General features: G+C 35.4%; 1 protein-coding gene across 1 annotated transcript in view; it reads left to right on the top strand.

Annotated features, from left to right (window-relative positions):
- The window catches only part of Ssl1 (general transcription factor IIH subunit 2 Ssl1), a 116,606-nt gene extending 91,857 nt beyond the window's left edge, over positions 1–24,749 (top strand). The window contains exons 12-14 of the mRNA XM_090415723.1: positions 9,058–9,166; positions 16,206–16,245; positions 24,576–24,749. Coding sequence (XP_090271849.1) covers positions 9,058–9,166; positions 16,206–16,245; positions 24,576–24,680 — 254 coding nt within the window. The 3' untranslated portion in view covers positions 24,681–24,749. The remainder of the gene's footprint in view (positions 1–9,057; positions 9,167–16,205; positions 16,246–24,575) is intronic.
- The last annotated feature ends 269 nt before the right edge of the window (positions 24,750–25,018 follow it).

The raw sequence follows: 25,018 nt of genomic DNA, 5'->3' as shown, positions 1-25,018 counted from the left end.
TGTTGATTCTTGGGAGGAAGTGAACCAATCACCAATTAAAGGGGTGTGGAACAAACTGCACCCTCAGTTCTGTGATGATTTTTGGGGCTTCACAGAATACATCGCCGAAGCCAGAAAAGCTGTGTTGGATAGTGGCAATGCACTGCAATTGGACATCCATGAAAATGATGTTATTGACTTACTAGAGTCCCATTCACAAGAATTAACCAATGAAGACCTGATAGAGAAGCAGCTAAAGAAACACAAGAACATGAAGAATCAGATCCAAGAAAGTTTACAACAAAAGAATTAGCTGAAGCCTTTCCTTTCATTGAAGCAGGATTTGCTAAGCTTGAGCAAGATCCTAACATTCAGTTGTTTACAAAGGATTACCATGCAGTTAGTGAGAATATCAGCTGCTACAAGGCCATTTATGATGAAAAAAAGAAAAAACTGTGCAAACAACCCTAGATACCTTTTTCAAGAAACCGACTTTGGTGGTAAGCTCTCCTCCTCCAGAAACGAATCAAATCCTGATTCTCAAGCACCAGGTCCATCCTCTCTGGCACCATATCCATCATCATCTTCCGATTAATGTTAGCCTACCTTCTTGTTTCAGAAATGCCCCTTCAGTAAGCAAGACGTTGATGCAACCTTTAATATTCTTTTTTGAAATTTCTCCTATCTAAACTTTTGTATGAGTTTGTTTTTATGTTCTGTTTGTTTGAATTAAAAGAAAGAGCACAATAGTTTCTGTAATTTATTATTACAGTACAGGGGTATTATTAGTGTATTATTATTTGCCACATATGAGCCATTATAGTATTATTATTATTACCACATATGCCCTGTTCATCAGGGATCTGAGTTACATACAAATCCAACTTAAAGACATTCTCAGGAACGTATCTCGTTCGTAACCCGGGGACTGCCTGTATATATATATATATATATATATATATATATTGCAGTAGGCTGATATCGTTACATGCAGATTCTATTCATTATATTTAATTGAAGCAAATATTCAGTTTTATCATTAATGATAGAACTGAATATTTGCTTCATTTAAATATAATGAATAGAATCTGCATGTAATGATATCAGCTAAATTCTCAAAAACAAAAAAAAATTTCTCGATTATCTGATTAAATAAGGTGCATGAATATACAGTGAGAGCAACTATAGTTAGAATAGGATGTTATATTTTTAAAACACAATAAAATATTATAAAGTTTGAATTGTGTAAATTTTTCAATTGTCCATGAATCTGTTCCTCCATCAGCCTGGATAATCAAGATTATGCTGATAGATTTCTTTTCATTTTTCTGTAATTGGACCATTCTTATTAGCAAAAAGATTCAAAATGATTATAATAATTTCTCCCTGGATTGATGGAATTTAATGAAATTTGTTATTTAAGATTATTTAGATTTGTCATTGTTATTTTTCATTTCATCTACATAAACACTGAAATTATTTTTCTTGGAGAATTTAATGTTTACAATCCACTTTGACTTTTCCAATTCTTCCATTTCTTTTTCCTTCTACTGACCAGTTTGGAAGAAAAGCTGAAGTATCTGCTTTAAGTAATGACTTAAAGCAAATTGTTTCATCTACTAACCAGAATAAATACAGAACCAGACAATCTTCTCCACTCATCTAATGCACATTTCGTGTTCTTCCAGGTGCACTGTTGAGTTCGCCTATCCTCTTCGGAACTCAGGCCATTATCTTGAACAAGTTTCATCTCTAGTGCAATGCTGCTTCCATCAACTATTCAGGTCTGTGTCTTTTGCCATTACAATAATGCCAAGCAGGAAAACTTCCAAAATTTTCATCCTCTTTTCCATATTCAGGTTACTTTATGTTGGAATGAGAGCCCTCATTCCATACTCCATCTTAAACTCCTACTCGTTATCCAGCACTGGAGTCCCTGTAATAAGTGCAAAATGCAGAAAATTTGCATCTTGTGTAAATGGCAGTTTTGTCTACTTGTCCCTTTTCAAAAGTCATTGGGCACAATTTCTGTCCATCAGAGCTCTTGCTCCTCTCTGACACAGATGGTGCTATTGTAAAGTAATTAAAGATAAAGCTAATTTCCTGGCATCATTGTTCTCATCCATCTTATGCATTAAATTGCCTCTGACTATGCCATGAACAGGCATTGCATGTCTCCTGTGGTCTTCCACCACAGACATAGGAATATTGAACAAACTAGATAACAAAATGGCTTTTGGTGCTGATAGTATCCCCTTCCCCGTTGTACTCAGGAGTTGTGTCTTGAACCGAGATCTGTTTTTTATCACGTCTACTACCATTATACTCAATTGGCATCCACCCTGCAGCATAGAAGCAAGCAAGCCCATATTCAGCCTATTCCAAAAAAAAAAAAAAGGAAAGAAATGTCTTACATCAAACTGTTGATCTGTTCTTTTCAAAAGTCATTGGGCTCTCAAGTAAGGGAGAATTTCATCAACAGCAGATCTTCTCACTAACATCACCCACCTTTGAATCCATACCATGGAATGGGTTGGCAAAACCCGTGAGGTGCACTTGATCTGGTTATAAGAACTTCTGCTCTTGGTAATTGGATCACTAGTTTTCTCTCAGGCTGTTTTTCATTCAGGATGTTATACTAATGCCAGTGTTCTTCAGATTCTGTTATATCATTTGTATCATACACTCTCTTCCTCATATATATAAATTATCTTCTCTCACAGACCTTAAAACTTATTCATAGTTCTGCTGATAATAATCAGCAGAACTATGAATAAGATTTAATAGCACCTTTCATGCTTCCTACTTATATAACAAACATTTGCGATGCTTAAATATCCCAAGCTTCCAGATCATCTAACCTGTGCCTTAAACAGATCTCTGTACCATCCTTCACTGCAGTAATAAAAACTGTCACCTTCACCACTTTCAAAATACAATTTTTTTTTTCTCACAAAAAAGATCTTGGCTCCTCTCCCTATTGATAATACTCAGCTCACCAGTTAAGATTAGATCTCTTTTCTTAGACTGATACCTCTAGCTCTTCATGCCATAAACACCACCTCCTGTAGCATCCTCAGTCTCCAAAAAAGTTTGCATCTTTTTTTCATTTAGGATGTTACTTTTCATGTGTGCAGCAACCATACCTCTTCCAACAATTCCAAATCAATACCAGTACAGAAGCAGTTGCTGTAAGACTCTGTTGGAAATATAATAACAATATGTTGCATCTTCCTCCCTCCTGCTGCAGATGATCTTGATGATGTCATATTGCAGTTATCATCTCCATTTCTTTTAATGGGAGATTTCAGTGGGCATAACACTCTGTGGGGTAGTGCCCAAATAAACATCAGAGGCAGTTTTTGATTCTGCAACAGTTAGTTCATCTCCTTTCAGTGATGCAGTGAAGCATGTAACAGGGTGTATTATAGCAGCAGCCACAACTGCAATTCCCAAAACATCTAGCCAGTTCCCATGTTTCCCTAAGCCATGGTGGAATGATGATTGCACAGCAGCCAAAGAAACCCAGAAGAAAGCTTGGGGTATTTTCTGCAGATACTCCACAACAAGAAACTAATTGCTTTCAAACAAACCAGAGCCCAAACAAGATTCATCTGGCATCAGAAATAAAAAGAATTTTGGATCCAATTTACTTTTATAATCAAGATCCACCAATGGCAAAGAAGTGTGGGAAAAAATCTGGAAAATGAAAGGCAGATAACTACCCACCAGCTGCTCTCTCTCTCTCTCTCTCCTTGAGCACATTGGTTGCACAGTTGCTGATCCAACAGCAATTGCTGACACACTCACTCAGCAACACCTTCTTATCCTTCTGAGTTCTTTGCCCAAAAAAGCAAAGCAGAAAAACAACAAATCTGTTTTTCTTCGAACTACACAAAAGAATACAACAGACCATTTAACAAAGTAAAAACGAAAGCTGCCTTGCTTAAGTGTTGTCCAACTGCTGTTTGATTAGATAATATCCATTACAAGATAGTAAAACATCTCTCGTCGGCCATGTATCAACTGCTGCACCTTTACGACAGAATTTTCTGTGAGAGCATATTTCTGGATGCCTGGCAAAAGGCGATTATAATTGCCTTTTTTAAGCCAGAGAAGGATTCAATATTCCCAAATAACTACTATCCAACTACTCTGATCAGCTGCTTTTGCAAGATTTTGGGAAAAATAAACCTCTTCATTATGATTTCTGGAGAGAAACAATCTCTTTTCCAGAACACAATCTGGCTTTCAAAAATATCATTCCACCACTGATCATCTTATTTGGCTGGAGGCATCCATTTCTAATGTGCCTCAATAATAGAACAACTTCTTCCAACATTCAGTAATGCCCTATATGTGAATGACTTTATCATCTTCTGTCACTCATGTAGCATGAGGGTCATGGAAAGACAGTTGCAGTAAGCCATTAACCATCTCTCAAAATCAATACTTGCAAATGGTTTCAGTTTCATAGCAGAAGAAAGTTTGTGGACACTTTTGCCAAAAGACATGGTCTTCATCCTGACCCAGAACTCTGACTACAAGCACTAATCATACATCAGTTATGAGACAAGTGCTGTAACGCAATTAACATCCTATGCACCCTATCTTCCCCTGGGGTGCTGACAGATGTTCTCTGCTTCATTTGTACAGGGTATTGATAAGTTCATAACTTGACTACAGGTCCCAAGTCTATGCTTCTGCCAGGGAGAGTACACTGCAATGGCAAGACCCCTATTCACCATCAAGCCATCGGGCAACTACTAGAGCATTTCGCACATCACCTATTTCTAGTCTGCACGTTGAGGCAAATGAATCACGTTTGTTGCCTTGACACCAACAGCTTTCTCTACTGTATGTGACTAAAATAAAATCTCTGCCACACCACATATCCAACTATCTTTTGCCCACAATGAGAGTATCTCTACAACACTCAACAGACTGCCATGAGACTCTTTGCTTTGCAGATAAAAGCTCTTCTACAAGCTCCAGAAATAGTGGTAGACGACATAGCTCATACACGCCAAACTCACTTCCACTGTGGCAATCATACATGCCAATATGCAACCTTTTTTTTCAGCAAGCTACCGAAATTTTCTGCCCCTACTGTCATATGTCAACAGCTCTTTGAAGCTCATAGAACTGAATGCCTCTGATTTGGTGCCTGTCTTCACAGATGGCTTAAAATCTGAGGACCTAGTGGTCTTCTGCCATCTTTTCAGACTACATTATACCTGCACAAATGTCACTAGAATGTAACATCTTTACAGTAGAGCTTGCACTAAAATAAAATCAGATTCCACTGCTACCAAAGGTGCACAATATATTCAGACTTGCAAAGTTCTCTTCAAACAATAAAAAGCCTAGAGCTACAGCAACATTTGGCACTTTCTCGAATTCAACACCTCTTCTTTCAGTTTTGGAAGCTACACCTGGATTCCAAGCCATGAAACGAGGCTGCAAATACTGCAGCGAGGTCAGCTTGTTTCTCAAACATCCACCATCTGCGTGTACCATACATAGATTTATCAGACAAAAACTCCTATCCCAATGACAACTATCTTGGAGCACAGAAAGTAATAATTAGCTCTACCAAATTATGCCTGAAATTAAATTATGGCAGTCTAGCTTGCACAGGGTTCAAACAGAGGAAGTTATTATTGCTCTGCTCCACATAAGACATTGCCATCTCACCGACTTCTTCCTCCTGAGGGGGTGATGACATGCCTAGGTGTAAGTTTTGTGACTCTGGACTATCCATCTCACATATTTTAATCAACTGCCCTCATTTTGTCAACAAGGTGCAGTCATTATTTTATCCACTTTTTTAATCTGTCTGAGCCTTACATACACACTTAGGCAGATTTTATCAGACTCATCAACTGTTGACCTGGTTTTTAAGTTTTTACAGAGTATTAATTGCTGGCTTGATTGGCTGAGTTGTTAGCATTACCACTCGCCAACTAACAGGCTGCAGATTCAAATCCTGTTGTGGGCATGGATGTTTGTGATTGTCTTTAGGTGGAAGATGAATGTCATCACCCAATGCAAGACCACCTCCCTGCTTATTGGAGGCCTGAGTAGCTTGAAAAGGTTCCATGTTTGGTGTCTAGAGCAGAATTTTTGAAATGTGTAAAAAAATGAATGAAAAACACAAATATATATATATATAAATATAAAACTGATAAAAAATAATATCCCTAACCTGTCCACAAAATGTACTGTAGGTTTACAAATAAACAGGGCTGTACTTACACTTTTCCAAAGGGCTCCAGATCCATCCATCATTGTTTGGGGCCCTTAAATTGGCCCTATTTTTATCCTATATAAGGATTAAAATTTTTATCCTTATATAAAGTGTATATTTTTTAGTTTAAGTTATTGTAAATATGTTTTTAAAAATCCAGATTTATGTGCATTTTGTGAATTTTAATATTTTTTATACTTTTTTTATCTGTTTTATACTCTTCTTTTACATTTGTTTTTCTACACTGTTTTTATGTTGTCTTATTTATTATTTATTAAATAGTATACCTATAAGAATTGTTTCATTTATGATTTTTTGTATTTTGACTTTTATATATTGTTTTTTAGACCTATATAAATCCCTTATTTATTATGTTTTTGGCTCAGTAAGACCATAGCTGTACTTATGACATTAAACCCAAAAAACAAACAATCACTTGTCCAGCTGCTAACTCTGTACAAATCCCAAATATGTCTAACCTTAGAATATCACTCTTGCATTTGGGATGATTTGCATCACACCAGATGTAAGAGTAGTATTCTAAAATCTTCTCTAAAGAAGAGGGAATGATAGATGCCAGCTCTCCTAATTGGTTCCATGGAAGTATCTGCAGAAAAGACAGAATACAGAAACAGACCATCTGTGAGATAGTGGCTGGAGAGAGGAATCATCAGTTAGCTAACAGAGGACAGTTTTGTTACTTGATGCCCCCACTTTCCTACTGCTATTGAGGGTGGTCTGAAAATTTCTCAGCCTAACAATGAAAAAACGAATTTATAATTTCAAAATTATTTTTATTTTTCAACATAATCTTCCTCAAGACTAATACATTTATTCCAGTGATGCTCCAGCACCATTATCCTGTCCCTGTAGTGGTTCTCAGTAAGATCTGCAAAATACACCTCTACAGCTGAAATCACCTCTTGATTTGAAGAAAAAATACTGACTACCAAGGAAGAATTTTAGTTTTGAGAAGCGATAGAAGTCAGAGGGAGCCATATCTGGTGAATAGGATGGATGTTCCAACAATTCATAGTGCAGATCCCTTAATTTTCCCATGCCAAAAATACCTTTGTGGACAGGTGCATTTCCTGATGAAAGATGATTTTTTCTTCTGCAAACTGGGTCTTTTTTCATGAATTTTTTCGTCTAGTCTGGTTAAAAAATCAGAACAATATTCCCCAGTTACTGTTTTACCCTTTTCAAGATAATTAATAAACAAAATGCCTTTAGCATCCTAAAACACCGATGCCATGACCTTTCCTGCTGATCGAACCGACTTTGTCTTCTTTGGTGCTGAACAGCCAGCTTCTGTCCACTGTTTTGACTGCTGCTTTGATTCTAGTGTGTAATGGTGAATCCCAGTCTCATCCATAGTAATAAATCGACACATAAAATCAGTTTTATTCTTGTTAAAACGCTCCAAGCACTGTTCAGGGATTTTCATGCGAGTGCATTTTTGATCTCCTGTGAACAATCTTGGCACCCATCTTGTGCAAAGCTTTTTCATTTGCAATTCTTCATGCAAAATATATTCTCCACGTTCTTTTGAAATGCCTATAGTCTCAGCAATTTCACGCACTTTGGCCCACTGGTCATCCAATACCATATCATGCACTTGATCAATGATCTCTGGTGTTGTTACACTTTTTGAACGTCCTTCACATGGATCATCTTCAAGGCTGGTACGGCCATGTTTAAACTCAGCAGCCCATTTCTTAATTGTCAAAAATGAAGGAGAAGAGTGCCCATAAACTTTTATGAACTTCGAATGAATTTTGTTTGCTGTTAAACCTTCTTTTACAAAGAATTTTACAACCACATGATACTCAATTTTATCCATTTTAAGGAATACTGGCAACACTTTGGCTTCCGACAGCAGTATTAAAAAACTACTGGATAGAATGACTTGCAATTTCAATGGATGCTTATGATAGATGTACCAAATTAGAAAAAAAAAAAAATCTTGCGGATAGTGTTGCCATCTATAGTTGAGGCCGAGAACTTTTCAGTCCATCCTCGTATTTCACATATGATCTGTTTCAGCATTATGTGTTTTCTATAGATACTTCCGTGGGTGATCATCAGCAGAACCACCATCCGTCATTCCCTTCATTTCTGCTAAACCTACAAAAACATCAGAATCAGTTACCCAGCATCCATTTGTCATTTAATAGCTAACCCACTAAACCTGTTCATCTTTCATTCTATCTACTCCTGTTCTCTGAAACAGGCTTCCTCATGAAGTATTCTCCCCAAAGGCTACAACTCTCTAAATCAGTAGATTCCATTTTTCTTAATTCCTTCTGCACACACACACACACACACAGGAAGGCAGTTAAGAGAGAAGAAATCTATTCTCTCTCATTTATCAATTTGATATTTACAAAAAAATTATAAAAACAGAATATTGTTTTTCCCATTAAAATGGCAAAATTAAGTTAAAAATGCTAATAATTATGCAATTAATATGTGCAATAATGGCTCTAGGTTCAATTGCATGATAACAAATGGATAAAAAATGCAAAATGTTATTACTAATTGCACTTTTTAATGATATTCTGTTATAATTTGCTTAGTTGTTTATATTTTATAAATAGTAACTGTATACTTTAGAATAGATCCCTTTCATCTTTTGTGATTTTGAAAGTATAAAGTAAAATTCAAAATCTCCGTTTAAATAATTTTTTTAAATATGTATATTGGTTCAAAATATAACTTACATTATTTCTTAATATTCTTTAATTAATATTTTCTAATCTTCATGTTTGAGCCATTAATATTATTCTTTTTATTGAAATTTTGTATTTGGTTCTGTATTATTTTAGGTTTAACACTTGTATCTGCTCCTCACTTAGCTCGATCTTACCATCATCTATTTCCTCTTGATTGTTACAATGAAATTCCACTAAGTAACCTTTCAGAAGATGATTCCAGGTAATTCTATATATGTATTAAAACTTGCACTTTTTTTAATTACACTTTTTATTTTTGGAAAATAAAAGTTGTGTATTACATGTTGCCATTAAAATACATAATTTGTTATTCTATAAATAGCAGTTTTTCATTTAAGGGAAGAAAATTTTTCATCCTTTAAATGACGTTCATAGTTTTCACACTGCTGTTAATCAAAAGACAGATCTGATTTGTTATGATAACTTTTATGAGAATAACATCTGTGGTCAATGTGTGTTATGAGTAACTAACTTGAACTAAACTAATGAAAAAAAACATTAGGTTCTTATTGACAACACAAGTGTGAATGAGTTGTGTAATTTTTAGAATCACAGGATTCTGTAAGAGAGGAAACAAAAGTCTTTAAGATCATAATTAAAAAAGAATCAGAAAAATATACATGAAATATGATGAAAATATTATAAAAGTTATGCTCCTTAGTGTACATTTGTATTCGTACCCTCACTTTTGAACTTTAAGTCAATCAGCATTTAGCATTTGACAGGTCTTGGTAGTGCAGTGCTTGTGACATGTGCTTACTGTATGAATTGATCTGAGTTCAAATCCTTCAGAAAGTTGAAAAACTTTTAAATAGGCTACAATATGCATATTTAGCCTGCTTTCCAACCAACAGGCTGTGGGTTTAAATCCTGCTATGGGCATAGATGTTTGTGTTTGTCTTTAGGTGGGAGATAAATTTCATCATGTGGTGTGAGGCCATCACTGTGCTTATTGGAGGTCTTGAAGTGGCTTGAAAAAAGTTCCATGGTTACTTAAGTATAAAGAGCTAATAAGCTTCATTTCGGCAATGAAAACATTACTTAAATTAAGAGGATATTAAATCCCACATAGTTTTAAAACCGAATAAGAAACTCAAAGATTGGAATCAGAGAGTTTCTTGCTGAATATAGTAAACTATAAAGTATCGGCGGCCGGGTAGTGACCTCCCTCCATAATGTAATAACAGCATACATTTCCTAGGAAATGTGTTTTTACATTATGGAAAATACCTAAGAATAGCGATCTGAACTCCCCCACCTTTGCAACGAGCTGCCCCGGTATTGTACTACGTACTAGGATCACTTGCATTGGCTAACGCTAGTGTCGCCGATACTTTATAGTTTACTATATTCGGCAAGAAACTCTCTGATTCCAATCTTTGAGTTTCTTATTTGGTTTTAAAACTATGTGGGATTTAATATCCCCTTAATTTAAGTAATGTTCCATGGTTAGTTTCTAGAGTAGGATTTCTGGATTATTTAAAAAATAAGTAAAAATACCAAATATATATATATAATTAAATAAAAATGGGGGGAAAAATCCTTAGCTCATCCACAGTACGAATGTACTGTAGGTTTACAAATTACCTTTCATGGCTAGGAGCCACATAATTAGCATGCTTTCTGCTCATTATAATTAGTACCTACAGAAGGTGATGTGACAAAGACTGCATAAAGCAGGAATTGTTTTCTGATTAATCTATAGAATAACTTCTTTTTTATGTGAATCACAACCACAAAAGGCTGTAAATTAATTTTTTTATTCTTATTTTATTTTCTTAACTCTGCTCTGAATAGTGTTACGTATTATGATCCCACATGTAGAACAAGAAGAGGCCTAAGTCCCAGATACTACTCTGTACTATTGAACTTCAGACCTGGGAAATCAAAAAGTCATTCTCTGTAAGCTTTCCTTGTGCCAATGTGCCATGCAAGACACACAAAGACAATATCTTGAAATCAACCTAAGAGAAGCCAAAGCTTAGCAAGTCTATATAACTTCACTGACATCATATACCTCTAACGGTTACAGTTGCACAGGTAAATATTGGTACAGTGTGATGTTCTTCTTGAAGTAAATGCCCTAACACCTGGTTTTCAGCATGGTAGGCAACTTTCGGATGTTAGGTGGTAGTAAGTCATTGCCCAGTACCCATAACTTGTATGTCGATAATTACTAATTTATCTCCCTTTTTTTTTTTTTACTTACAAGGTAAGTAAAAATGAAATATATACATATTTCATTCTAATGTTTAGTCATATAGAGGAATTCTACTGCTTTTATCCAACTTTTATTTTTTTAACTTATTCTCTGTTACATTATGTCTTCTGACACATACTCCATGTGAAATAACAACATTGAGCAAACATGAACCAAATTTCTGTACTCTGACAGCCTGCTCTGCTGTTCTTATCATCACTTCTTCCCCAAGTTGTGTAAGCTCAAGTTAGCAAAACATTGATTCTTGTCTTAATTAATTAAAATCTATATATTCAAATCCAGAGGCAGAAGGCATTCTGGATTTAAATATTGTGGTGAGAGAACATGTTTAGATTCTTGTAATGCAGCTACGTCGACTGAATGGTGCAGCAACTCCATCTCCTCTGTTCACCTGAGGCAGTCATAATCAGCATCCTTCCATCAAGCACCCATCCAGAGGTATGTCGGATTTTTTATGTGAATCACATCCACAAAAGTTAAACATTTTTTTTTTTTTTAATTTTATATTCCTAACTTTGCACTGAAAACAGTGTTACATGCTATGATCCCACATGTGGGACCAGAAGAGGCATTGATTTGGAGGCAGCAAGAATTATGTTTAGAAATTTCTTTAATCTGGTTAGATGTAATCTAGGCATTAACCATTAAAGAAATCAATATATTATTATTGTGATATAAAATCTCAAGGCTTCCTTGGTTTTCATTGGCATAGAAAATGCTAATGGCAGATTATGAGGAAGATGCAACTAAGAATGGGCTGTTCAGCAAACAGCTACATCCATCTGGGACAGTATGGAGAGAGAGAGAGAGAGAGAGACTTTGCCTGAGACTAACCTATGGCAGAGTCCAGGAAGAAGGAAATAATTTAGAATGAAGTACTAGTGATGAGTTTAAGTGAGACTTTTTAGAGCAGAAAAAAGATCCTAGAAGGAAAAGAGGAGTGGCCTATCAGCAAGAAGAGAACACTAAGGTATCTTCACTGCTCCAGAATAGAGATAGAATGCAAGGACATAACTGTGCAGGGTAACTCAAAGTTCTACATCTTCAGTTTTCTCTGCCTGAGGGACAAGAGAAAGTGTACTCGACTTTGCCACATCAATGTGTTGGGCTTGATTCTGAAAAATGTTGACTGCTTGGCTGAGGAATTCCTACAAGCCTGCTCTAGTAGAGGCTGTCATCATCAGTGAATTTCATAGCATTAACAGTGATTGTGCCATGTGAGTAGAAAATATGGCTTGAAAGAGATGAAGATACTCATCACTGACACAATTGAAGAAAACAGGGAACAGAATTTTCTTGGCTTACACCTCTAAGTGCCAGGATGAAAGTAGATCTAGGGCATTCTCTTTCTTATAGTAGCTTAGTATTAGTTCTGTCGGTGGGCTAAGAATTAGATAATCTGGAAACATGCTCTAAAGATTAAGCATGCAACTTTTCCAAGCCACTTTAAGCCTCCAGTAAGCAGCTTAGTGGTCCTACACTGCTCACCAAAATTCATCTACATCTTAAAGACATTCACACATATCTGTTCCTACAGATAGCAGATATACTGCTGTCCACTCAATTTACTAAGTTGGCAAATTGTTAATACCCATTGACAATAACATGCTACCTGTTCTGGGTTGCTGAGTGGATAGCACACTTGCTCTCCAGCTAATAGGATATGAATTTATATCCTGTCATGAGCATGGAAAGTCTAGATGGCAGATAATTTTTGTTACCTAGTATACCCTCTATCCAAAAAGAATCCGAACTTTTCGAAAATAGAAGAAACTAGTGCCGCCACGTGTTGTATCTTTTTGTTTTCAAAAGCGGCAACCTTCAGTGTTGTGTCAACTGTTTATGACATTTGTTTCGTTAGAAGCCCAGTTATAGTGCCAAGAGTGACAGTGTGTTTTGATGAACAATCAGAAAATGAGTTTCAAACAGAGCTGTGATTGACTTTTTGTGTTAAATTTGGTAAAAGTTTTACCAAAACACATCAAATGCTTCAAAAAGCATACTGTGATGAATGCTTATCCCGTACTCAAGTTTACAAGTGGTTTAAATGATTTCAAAGTGGTCGTGAGGCGCTTGAGGATGATGAAAAGTCAGGCCGTCTAAAAACTGGACTGAGCGAAGTTAACATTCAAAAAGTGCGTGATTTCAACAAAGAAAACCCGAAATCATCTGTGAGATTGATTGAAGATGGGATTCCAAAATCAACTGTGCACAATATTTTGACCGAGAGTTTGGGCCTTCGTAAATTGAATTCACAATTTGTTCCCCACAAGTTGACTGATGATCAAAAAATTTATCAAATTGAACACTCAAAGGACCTCATTAAAACCACTCGTTTCAAACTTCCTTGAAACGATCGTTACTGGTGATGAAACTTTGTGTTTTGAGTATGAGTCAAAACACCACGAATATGAGTAAAAAAGTCACTTGGAGAAGTCAAAAGTAAAGACAATGCTAATTTGTTTCTACAATTCCAATGGCATTATCCACAAAGAATTCATTCTGCCTGGCCAAATGGTCAATGGTGAGTTTTATCTCGAAGTTTTGAAGCGATTGATAGTGAGAATTCGTCGCGTATGGCATGAATATCGTAATGCAGGCAGCTGGTCACTTTTGCATGATAATGCACCATCTCATTGTGAGACAGTTTTTGAGCAAAAACCAAGTTTGTGTGTTGGATCACTCGCTGTATTCACCTGATTTAGTACCCTGTGACTTCTTTCTCTTACCCCAACTTCATTTGCCGATGAAAGGAAAGCGATATGACACCATTGAAAAATGTTCAAGCGGCTGTAACCACAACCCTCAACAGTATCCCAAAAACCGATATAAAAAACTCATTTAACGAATTAATTGACTGTGCCAAATGCTGTATCGACGCTGAGGGAGAGTATATTGATTGAAATAAATGATTTGAATAATTATAATTGGCCTGTGTTTTATTTTCTATCAAAAGTTTGGTTTCTTTTTGGACAGAGGGTGTATGAGACCACCACCACTTCTTATTAGAGGCTAGAAGTTCTTAGCACCACCCATGGTACTGTGTATGATAGGTTTATTGCCTTTCATGGGTAGGATTCACATGAAAAAAAAAAATAATAAATACATAAATATATAAAATTGTCTAATTTGAAGTAGAAGCCAGATAACTGGGACTGCACCTTATTGGTAGGTATCAACCTAGATACTGAATACCAGATATGGAGCAATTTAGATGTAGCTGACTAAAATTAGATTGTATGTTCATTTAAATCACAAATGCAGCATTATAGTATAATATAATGAAATGTCATGTGATGAGGTAATGTCCAGTTAAACAAGGATCCTGCTCTGTTCATAGACAAACAAACAATGAAAAAAGCCAGTGAGTTTTTTGAAAGTGTTATCAGAACTGGAGATAATCATCATCAGTATAAGAAGCATCTCTGGAAAAAAGACAGAGCTATCAGAGGAATTACAGAAATATGATGTCATAATTAATGTTACCAAGATGAAAAAAAAGCAAAAAAACAGGTGTGATACTTCTAAATTATGTTTTTTATTATTTATTTTATTTAATGTTTTTATGTATTTTTTGTATATGAATCCCATACATTAAGGTAAGAGTTAAGAGAGAAGGAACCTATGGATATGTTTTTTTCTGAAGAGCTGAAGGTTGTAATTGTTGGGAATACTTTGCAAGGAAGACCGTTCTATAAAGTAGAGACATTTGGAATGAAAGAGGAAAAAGAGAAGTTGGTTTGGTAGTTCTGAAGTTGGATTTCTACCATTTGTGTTAAAACAAGAAGCTTATTAGAAAGCAGAAGGATGATGGATGGATGGATGGATGCTGGTTCTGTGTCTGTGGAAATATTTCATCATTAGAGGAGATATAAGGTTGAAATGGGCCATCTGTGAGATAATGGTTGATGTGAGTCATTGAGAGGTATCACTGATCAGCCTAGACCCTCCTCTGCAAAATATCAAGGACCTTCCTCACAACAAGAAGTGCGAATTGGTGCATTCTCCCAAACATGAGAACAGCATTTTAAGATTGAGCACATTTCAGATTTATGCAATATTAGTAACTGGGTAGGTGAAAATAGCATCTTGAACAAAAGAATGCCATTTTTAAGCAAGTAGTAATAACTATAACTTTGTATTCAAGCAACAGTCATAAGATAAAAGGAAGGAGTAGCTATAGTTATACAACAGTAGACACAAAGATAAACTCCTCGAATGGTATGCAATTTCAAGTAAAGTGATGTGAGCAAGTTGGAAAATTGTAAAATGCAACTTGGGTTTGTGCCTATAGTCCCCCCCCCCTCCTGAAGGATACTGGTAGTAAAGGATTAGAGAAAGTCTTTGACCACTATATAGATATAAAGAAAAGGTGACATAAAGTTCTGTGGAAACATATAAGGAATAAGACAAGCCTCTTTCAGAAAGTCTCCTTTTGAGTTTTCAAAAAAAAAAAAAAAAAAAAAAGACAGTTTCTCTTATGCGGAAAACTTTCCAGTTAAGGAACTCTTGTAAACAAAATTCAGGCGTTTTCGAGAGGAGATTTAAAGTTATTCGAGAGAAACTTGAATTTGAACAATGCATTTGATATTTACAAATTGAAATTTTGTAAATGTGAAAATATGATGTGATGAGGTGCCGGAAGAAAAGCTCTTCAAAATGCAATTACAAGGTTTATAAGCAATATGTGAATAAGCAGATTTCAAGGATGTGCGGGAAATAGTATGATGGTAAAATCAGGTTCAAAAGTCAAGGGTACTTGCTGTCTTTATATGGAATAAGAGAGAAATTAGCCAAATAATAAACCAGCAGCATACTGGATTCGATAGATTGGGTCACACATTTCTAGCTAATAATCATATTAGTATTCACTGTGGTAGGTTTCTCTTTCATCATTTTTTTTTCTATTTTTTATGACTCACTCCCACCCATGAAAATTGAAATTTTCCATTCCCTTCTTTAAAAGTACTGGACTTTTCAATCATTGTTCAGTACTAAGATTTTGTTTATGTATTACTAGGTATTGCTACAGTTGCCAGAGTGGCTTCAGTTCTTCAACAGTAAGTTTTTTTTAAGTTCTTATAATTTTGAATGGTTTGTATTTTTATTCAGTAAAGTTAAAAATCTTTTCTCTCTTTAAGATCATTATTTTAAAATTTTGTTAATAAATATTAATATATTACTAGCATTTGTTAACTCAAATTATATTAAACAAAAATGTTTCTTTGTGACTAAAATTTAAAACTATTATTTACTACTTCTTAATTAAATCCTTGAATTCAGTTTTAAATTTCATTCATAATTTTTTAAGAAGTATCACCACAGCCATTTTTTTATCTGTTGTTACTGATCTTCCCAGTTGCTAATGGGCAATTATGTTGATAATGAAGCCTGTATATTTCAAGTACTGATAATAGGTAGAGTTCATCTTTTCGAGAGTGGCTAAGGGAAGCTTGAATATGAGTATATAGATGGTTTGATACCATTATTGAGTATATTTTTTATTATACTTTATTATATTATATTTATTGATATTAATGCAAAGGGGAGAAAAAAATATTTTGTTTTGATTGTATTTGATAAAATATTACTTATATTTCATCTCCCATTACTGCAGCACTCTCCAGTTTGAAAAATCACAAGGTGCACAATAAAGAAATGGGGCTTGATATACTAAAAACTCATAACTTGATTGCATGTACATCTCTGGGTGCAGTGAGAAGTAATCAGTTTTGTTGTTGTTTATTGAGGGGATGGTAGGGGGTATGATAGATAGTCTCTCAGAACTTGATAGTTTCGCATCATGATCATCATCATCATCACAAATTTCCTGATATATACCCTCAAGGGATTTTCAGGCTACTGTGACAGAACTACATGATTAAATTTACATTATTATTAATCTTCTGTCCACAATTTTCCTCCAAATTAGTCTCTTATATTTGTCAGCACTTCAATATTGTCATAATAAAGATAAGGCACACTTCTAAGGCACACTTCTGACTGAATCAATCCACCTAGACCTTGGTCTTCCTCTGGGTCTTCCATCTTCATCAAACACTTGTTTGATGAAGATGGAAGACTTCATCAAACACTTGTTTCCCCTGCAAACAAGTGTTTGATGCCATCTTGGCATCAAACACTTGTTTTGCTAACCTTTCCTTACCCATTCTATTTAAATGGCCATACCACCTTAATTTAGCTCGATAGTTTCTGGAAGCCATTCCCCCCCCCCCCCTCAAATTAAGACCCTTCTGTAATGCTTGTGCTGATTTCCAAAACAGACATTCACTTTTTGAATTGGCTTCTTAAAAAAAAAAAAAAAAAAAATATTTAAACACAAAAAATAATAATAATACTCTTGAAACTCTATGCTGAAACAGTTTTTCAAGTTTTTTTTAGAAGATATTTGAAAAATGTAGTTTTTCAAATGTATTCTGTTAACCCACTTGTTCTGTATTGGTTTGTTATTATAAAGGTTAGCTATATTCTTTCTTTCTTTTTTTTTTTTTCTTGCTGATCTTCCCAGTTTCTAATGGGCAATTATGTTGATAATGAAGCCTGTATATTTCAGGTACTACTACTACTGATAATAGGTAGAGTTCATCTTTTGGAGAGTGGCTAAGGGAAGCTTGAATATGAGTATATAGATGGTTCGATACCATATTTTTAAGTATATTTTTTATTTTATCAGATGCCCTCAGCATGTAAAGGACTATTCCTGTTTTTGAGTGTTCCATAGGTTCTCTGTTAACAGGGAGGAGTTAATGATGATGGCAGTATGAGTAATGTAGGAAATGGAATTCAGGCTGCTCACTGTGAGATAAAGATTAACAACATAAAATATGTAGTTGGGTGATGCTACAGACTAGGATTCATCTGAAGAGAATGAACTGTGAAATCACATACACCGATAAATCTTAAGGATATAAGGAAGAGGACTGTGTGTGTGTGTGTGTGTGTGTGTGTGTGTGTGTGTGTGTGTGTGTGTGTGTGTGTGTGTGTGTACACATGCAGTCTTGCCATAAGTACTGTTACAACTTCCACATCCCTGCGCTGCCCACAGAATTGTGCGAGTCCAATTCCATTAGTGGTACTGTGTGCAGTAAACATTCGCATGTTTATCAGTAGAGAAAGTTGTCTAGCTATACTGATTAACATGCAGTGTGGAGATTATGAGAACTAGCTGTAATAGCAATACACAAGGTTGGAATGCAGCCACCTATTATTTTCGATATGCTAAAAGCACTCGGGATCTAGGATGTTTGTGTATCAGACTATTTATCATTATAATGATAAAGAAGACGTATCTGCCTGCCAAAGAACAAGTTGACTGCTTTAGGGTGTGCAAACAGCTTGTAAGGCCTGCATACCTTCACCATAATCCTTTGGGAATGCAGAAAATGATGTTGCGAGAAAAGAACATTTCACAGAGAATGATGTCATGTGTACTAACTGATGACCTAAGGTGAGAGCCTATTGTTGTTCTGCTGGACACTTCCTAACAGTGCAACTTATGCAACAGAGGGTGATAAAATCAAAGGCCTTTCTCTGGCAGTACGTGAACAACAGACACAGAGATATTCTTTTCATAGATGAGAAGATTTTCACCATTGAAGAGTTGTTTAATTGCCAAAACAATTGGGTATATCCCCCGGATGGTCACACAGTACTTGCTATAGCACCCAGGATTCAGAGTGGTCATCACCCTGTGTCAGTGATGGTTTGGTGGGGGGGGGGGGGAACATATCAGGAGGTATTCAAGTTGCATTTTTGTGAGAAAGGGGTCAAAACCTCTGCCAAAGTGTATCCAGCATGGTATCAAGAGACAACACCATGCTGGAGCCTGTGGTACGCCCCTGAACAACACCTTGTTTCATGGTAGGCAGTGGACCTTCCAACAGGACTCAGCCCCTGCACACAAGGTGAGGACTACACAACAGTGGTTGGAGGTGAATGTGCCCGACCACATTTGGCCTTCTGAAAGTCCCATTCTGAACCTGTTGGACTTCAGATTGTGGTCAGAACTTGAGTGAGTAGCCTGCAAGAAACAACACCCCAGAATTGCCAGCCTTGAAGGTAGATTTGGAGTGAGCAGTGGCAGAGTTTCCATTGGATGTTGTGCATGGCCTCATTTTGACTTCAGGCATGCATGAAGGCAAAAGGGGGACATTTCGAACATTGAGTACTGCTATATGCTTTTGGTTTGTGTGTGCTGAAAGCTGTAAACGATTTACTGATAGATTTAAGGTTTATGCACTGCTCAAGTTATAACAATATTTATGGCTAGACTAGGTATATAACTCGTACACCAGTGAACTTTCTATTATGGCATTCAAAGATAATAGAGACCCGTTGAAAGGAACTTTCTGCCATCTATATTCCCCCATCAGATTGAGCACTTCCTTCATGTGTAAACAGATCTTTGTTCGACTTATTGACCAATGCTGAATGATCATTATGAGCTGACTTTGCTGGCTAGTCAAATCCAGTTACCTTCAAAGGGAACCTGCTGCTGCTTTTCACTTCCATGTCACACTTTCATTTCACACTCCACCTTGCTGGCTAGTCAAATCCAGTTACCTTCAAAGGGAACCTGCTGCTGCTTTTCACTTCCATGTCACACTTTCATTTCACACTCCACCAACAGCGAACAGAAATGTGATTGCTTATTATGATAAGTGACCATTTTCAATCCTCCAATGCCATTTGCACCAGAATTTCTCTTAACATCATGAAAAGCTACATGATAGAGGAATCACTAGTACATGGAAAGTAATTAAAAGTGAAAAAAGCTATATCTGATATCATCTCCAAAGTTAGAAGAATAAATTGCACAGCAGTTAAATGGATGAATTACACTTTAAAGCAAGAGCTACATAAGAAGAGAATGTGTGGATGTGATATTGTGAGAAGAGCGATGGCATGCTTAAGCGTAGTATAAAGAGTTGGCTAGGACAATGATGGCCATACTGAGGAAGGAGAAATCAAATTATGAAAGCAGCTAGTTGAGCAGGCCAAGGAGTTTTCTGATTATTTTTAAAAAATCAATAAAAAGTTTAAAAAATACAAAAAAAATCCTTATCCCACACATAGTACTATATTTCGGGGGGGGGGGGGAGTTACATGAAAGGAAAAAAAAAGAGCATTATCAATGTTCTGTGGCATTACTGACATTCATTATGCATTTCATATAGTCACTCATGATTATTACAGTGGACACATCTTAAGTTTTCCACCCAGAATAATTCTCATTACATAATATTACACCTAGAATAATTCTCATTCTTTAGAATAACACGATAAACACGGAATATTAGATAATCTGTTTATCTGATAACTTTAGCCAGAAATGAATGCCAGTCTGGTCTGGACACAGTAACCAAATATTGTCATATTTGGTTACTGTGTTCAGTAGAGGAGAGGGCAGAAATTCTAAAGGAATTCAGTACAGCAAACTGTTAACTGTACCATACTATTTGTTTGGTTCCTGTGAATTCACTGCAGTAAAATTCAATTGGATAACCCAGTACATCTTCAACACTACTATAATCTAGTATGATAAGCTATTCTGGTAGCTATTCTTACTACATACCTGTATGTGGCTTTTGCAAACCATCATCATCATCAGCAGCAGCACAGACTAACTGAACTTTCTAGATTGACAACATGAAGCCTTATTCCACTGTGATACATACATTTTTGCAAATGTTCTCTCTCTCTCTGTTGAAGAAATTGGGTTGTGGATTCCATTTGACTGTTTAGAGTTTCTTAAACTCAGTGACTAGTTAATATGGGTTCAGAGATGTCCTGGTAATCTTCATTATAAGTCACTACAACATTGAATGCACACAAATTATACATGCCATATTGTCACAACATAGTAATATTATTTGCTCTGATGAAAAATGAAAAATATGATGGAGTTTATTATCCATTCAAGGAATAAGAGAGAGATTAATCAAAACAGTAAATTAGCTGTATATACAAGACAGTGTTCAAACCAATTTTAACTTATGGATCTGAGAGGTTAGAAATAAAACACTTGACCAGTGACTAGAGACCACAGATATTAGAGTCCTGAGAAAGATTAGAGGGGTGAACAGGTGGCATCAGTGGCAATGTCATATTAAAAACGAGGATATTAGGAAAGAACTTAATATTGTTAGCATCCAGGAATGTGTTAGCATAGCTAATCTCAGGTGGTATGGTCACTTAAGCAGAATGGGGGAGGAAAGATTATCAAAACAAGTGTTGTTTGCCGGGTTGGCAGGAAAAAAACCCAGAGGAAGACCAAGATATAGGTGGATTGATACAGTAAAACGTGCCTTAGAAGATAGAAATATAAGATCTGATAATGTCTTGACAGGTGACAGATTGATTTGGAGGAAAATTGTAGATAGGAAGTTAGAAATGGTGTAAGTTTTTCATGCATTAGTATCATATCCTGCACATCCCTTGAAGGTATATATATCAGGAATTTGATGATAATGATGAAATTTCTGGATTTTTTTGCAAATTTGCTACACTTAATAAAGCTATCCTAAACAATTACATAACATACTGGGCCACTTTCTGTAAACCACAAAAATAAATTTTATAAATCCTCTCTTTTTCTTACCCCAAAAGGGATATGGGATGAGGGGGGAAAACTCCTTTAGCCTTAACTGTTGGAAAATAAGTAGACAGCTGGTCTCTCCACCATTGTCATTATTAGTAGTTCATTACTACTGATGATTTCTAGACTTGTGTGTGTGTGTGTGTGTGACAAGTGTATGGCAAACAGTTGCCATGATTTTGTGCTCCTGATCCTAATTGATATTAGTAATGAGTTATGGAATTAAAAACTGGAGTTCCCAGGATGCAGAAAACCTTAATTGTTTGTGTCAGAGATCAGCTGATACAGAACCTGGCTGGAAAAAAGAAAAAAAAAATTAGAAAAGTTCTGCTAATCAACAATCAAATCAAATTTATAATGCTCTTTCTTTTGCCATTCTGTTGTCATGGAAGTTACTACAGCACTCTCTCTCTAAACAACAAATTTCACAAAAAAAAAAAAGCATATGTTATTTTAATATATTGGGTATGGGAAAGTAAATATCTTATTTAGCACTGAAATATTAATAATGATTAATAACAATTTATTACTATATGTTGTCTGTGCAGTTAGCCTGGTGGCTTTGCGCTTTATAGTCATATGCCTGGGGAAGGAGCGTTCTAGGTTCAATTCCCATCGACGACATGAGGAATTTAAGGATCTTCCTCAGCCATAGCCAAGTTAGCTGGCCTTGGGTGTGAACAGCAAGGTGTTTTCCACCAATTTATCTGAGGTTTTTTCATCCTGCAAGCAGGCAAATCAGCCCTGTGAACACACACAGGGTACAGTCATGGGATATAGTACAGCAAGGAAGGCAATGGGAAACCACCTTGCTCAGAGTCATTTCCCTAGATGGTATCATATATAGCTGCCACTAAACAGCTGAAAGGCAATAACCACAACAACAACTATATGTTATGTTATAATTAACACACATATATTAATATGTATGATATTAATAATGTTTTGTTAAATATTTTAAGCCATTTAGTAAAACGAAGTTGTCTGTCATACTTTAATCCCAAAGTCTTCAAAATCATCAGTAGCCTTGAACTCAACTATCAGTGACTACTAAGTGAGAGGCCAACTGCAAGTTTTTTGGCACAAGTTAGTGCTTCTTCTGCTTGCATACTCCCTTTGAGGAATAAATAGCATGAAAAGATTTATTTTATTTTTTAATAATACAAATTACAAAAGTTCTTTAATGTCTTTAGTTTATTATGCCTTATCCATATATTTAGCATTAAGTAATGGTCATTCAGTCATATTATTGCTGTTTGGAATTACTAGAGTAACTAATGCTGTGAGATCAGTATTATGTTAAATTGTGTGGCCTGTTTTGCAGCATGGAAGAACCTTGGAGATAGATGTCATAAAATATTAATACCAGAAACACTTATGTTTAATATTTTTATTGTAAAATTTTCAGCTAAGTTTCATAGCCATTGTTTCTGGTATTAATATTTTATAATGAATTCTTCTGCTTACGTCTCGATTTTCAGATGAATTGGAGATAGAAAGGTTAATCTTCCTGGAGGTTTCCTGAAATAATAACTCTTCCACCTCCATATGAGACATCATTACTGAACACACTGGAAAAGTGTTATTCACTGTATGGTTGATCAGAGCTATAAGTTCATCCTGGCAGTGACATCCAACATTTTTCTTATATTCGTGAACAGTAATTGCCATTATGGAATTATGGCAATTACTAATTTCTCTACTTCTTCTTTTAGCAATATGCTTGGGTTAATTTTTGGAATTGTTTTCAAATGATAACACCAAATGTCTACAGACAGCACTAATGTCCTGTCTGTAGACATTTGGTGTCAGAGTACATTGGTTTAGGTAAGGAAGTGAAAGCCTAGGCTTTAAAAAATCACTACATTCTGATCAGAGCTACAAGTTCATCCTGGCAGTGACATCCAACATTTTTCTTATATTCGTGATCAGTAATTGCCATAATTTCTCTACTTCTTCTTTTAGCAATATGCTTGGGTTAATTTTTGAATTGTTTTCAGATGATAACACCAAATGCTTACAGGCAGCACTAATGTCATGTCTGTAGACATTTGGTGTCAGAGTACATTGGTTTAGGTTAAGAACATGATTTATTAATACCTAAACAATTAGGTAAGGAAGTGAAAGCCTAGGCTTTAAAAAATCACTACATTTTGGTCAAATTGTAAATAGTTGAATTAAACACAAAATAGTGAATAATAAACCATTGTCTATATGCTAAGGCACATTTATTGTCTAAAAGAAAGAAAAAATTTTTTTTTTGAATGAGAGAATCTATTTATTGTGAATGGATTTTCATAGACATATAGTGGGTATTGCTCTTATGCAAATCTGTGTGCAAATTTGTATTGCTCTTGTGCAACGCTACACAGAGATTTGCAATTAAGAAAAGCATTTTTTTTTCTTAATTAAAAAAACAACAACAACTAGAGGTTCCTTATTTAAGTATGAATTGATCCTGGATGATGTTATTCTTATCCCACCCACATTATTAATGCGCTGAAGACCAGCATTTCATGATTGTAATAACTAGAAAAAAAATCATTCTATAAATACAGACATGATATATATATACATTTATCCTTCAAAAATTAGAGCATAAGGAACAATACTTTAAACATCTACTCTCTCTGCAACAAGCTGCAGAAGGTCTTTATATATAGTATTTATTATAGATAAACTTTATAGCAAATACACCAATAAGATAAAGTTTACTTTTGTCTCAATGTTATTTATTTATTTATTAAACTATAATGTATTAATCTCTCACAGGTATATCAATGCAATCGTTGTTATCAGCTCTTCTGTCTTGACTGTGATTTATTTATTCATGATTCCTTGCATATATGCCCAGGATGTGCTAGTATTCGACAATGACAGCTACATCGTGATCAAAGCCATTGTATATATTGTATGTTTTTTATATTCATCAATAAGTATTATTAAAATTTTATTATACAAGGTTGATTTATTTGTGTGGCACATGGTGGTATAGCAGTATAAATTAGCAGCAGCGAAATTTTCTTATTTCACAAAAATATGCTTCTTTTTTGAAAATGATATTTGTTAAGTGGTCGAAACTTTGATCCACTGGAAAATAGTAAGGATAATTTTTTTTAAAAAGCGGGGGCTTGAGGGTATTAAGCTTTCAGTGGGTTCCAGAATCGAGTTAAGAGAGTTTTTAAATACAGTTGAACTTTGTTGTAATGAGCACA

The sequence above is a fragment of the Typopeltis vanoorti genome, chromosome 3 (genome assembly GCF_054136105.1).
Source record: "Typopeltis vanoorti isolate ZY-2024b chromosome 3, IOZ_Tvanoo_1.0, whole genome shotgun sequence".
Classification (NCBI taxonomy): Eukaryota; Metazoa; Arthropoda; class Arachnida; order Uropygi; family Thelyphonidae; genus Typopeltis; species Typopeltis vanoorti.
This window is presented reverse-complemented; position numbering and strand designations above follow the sequence as displayed.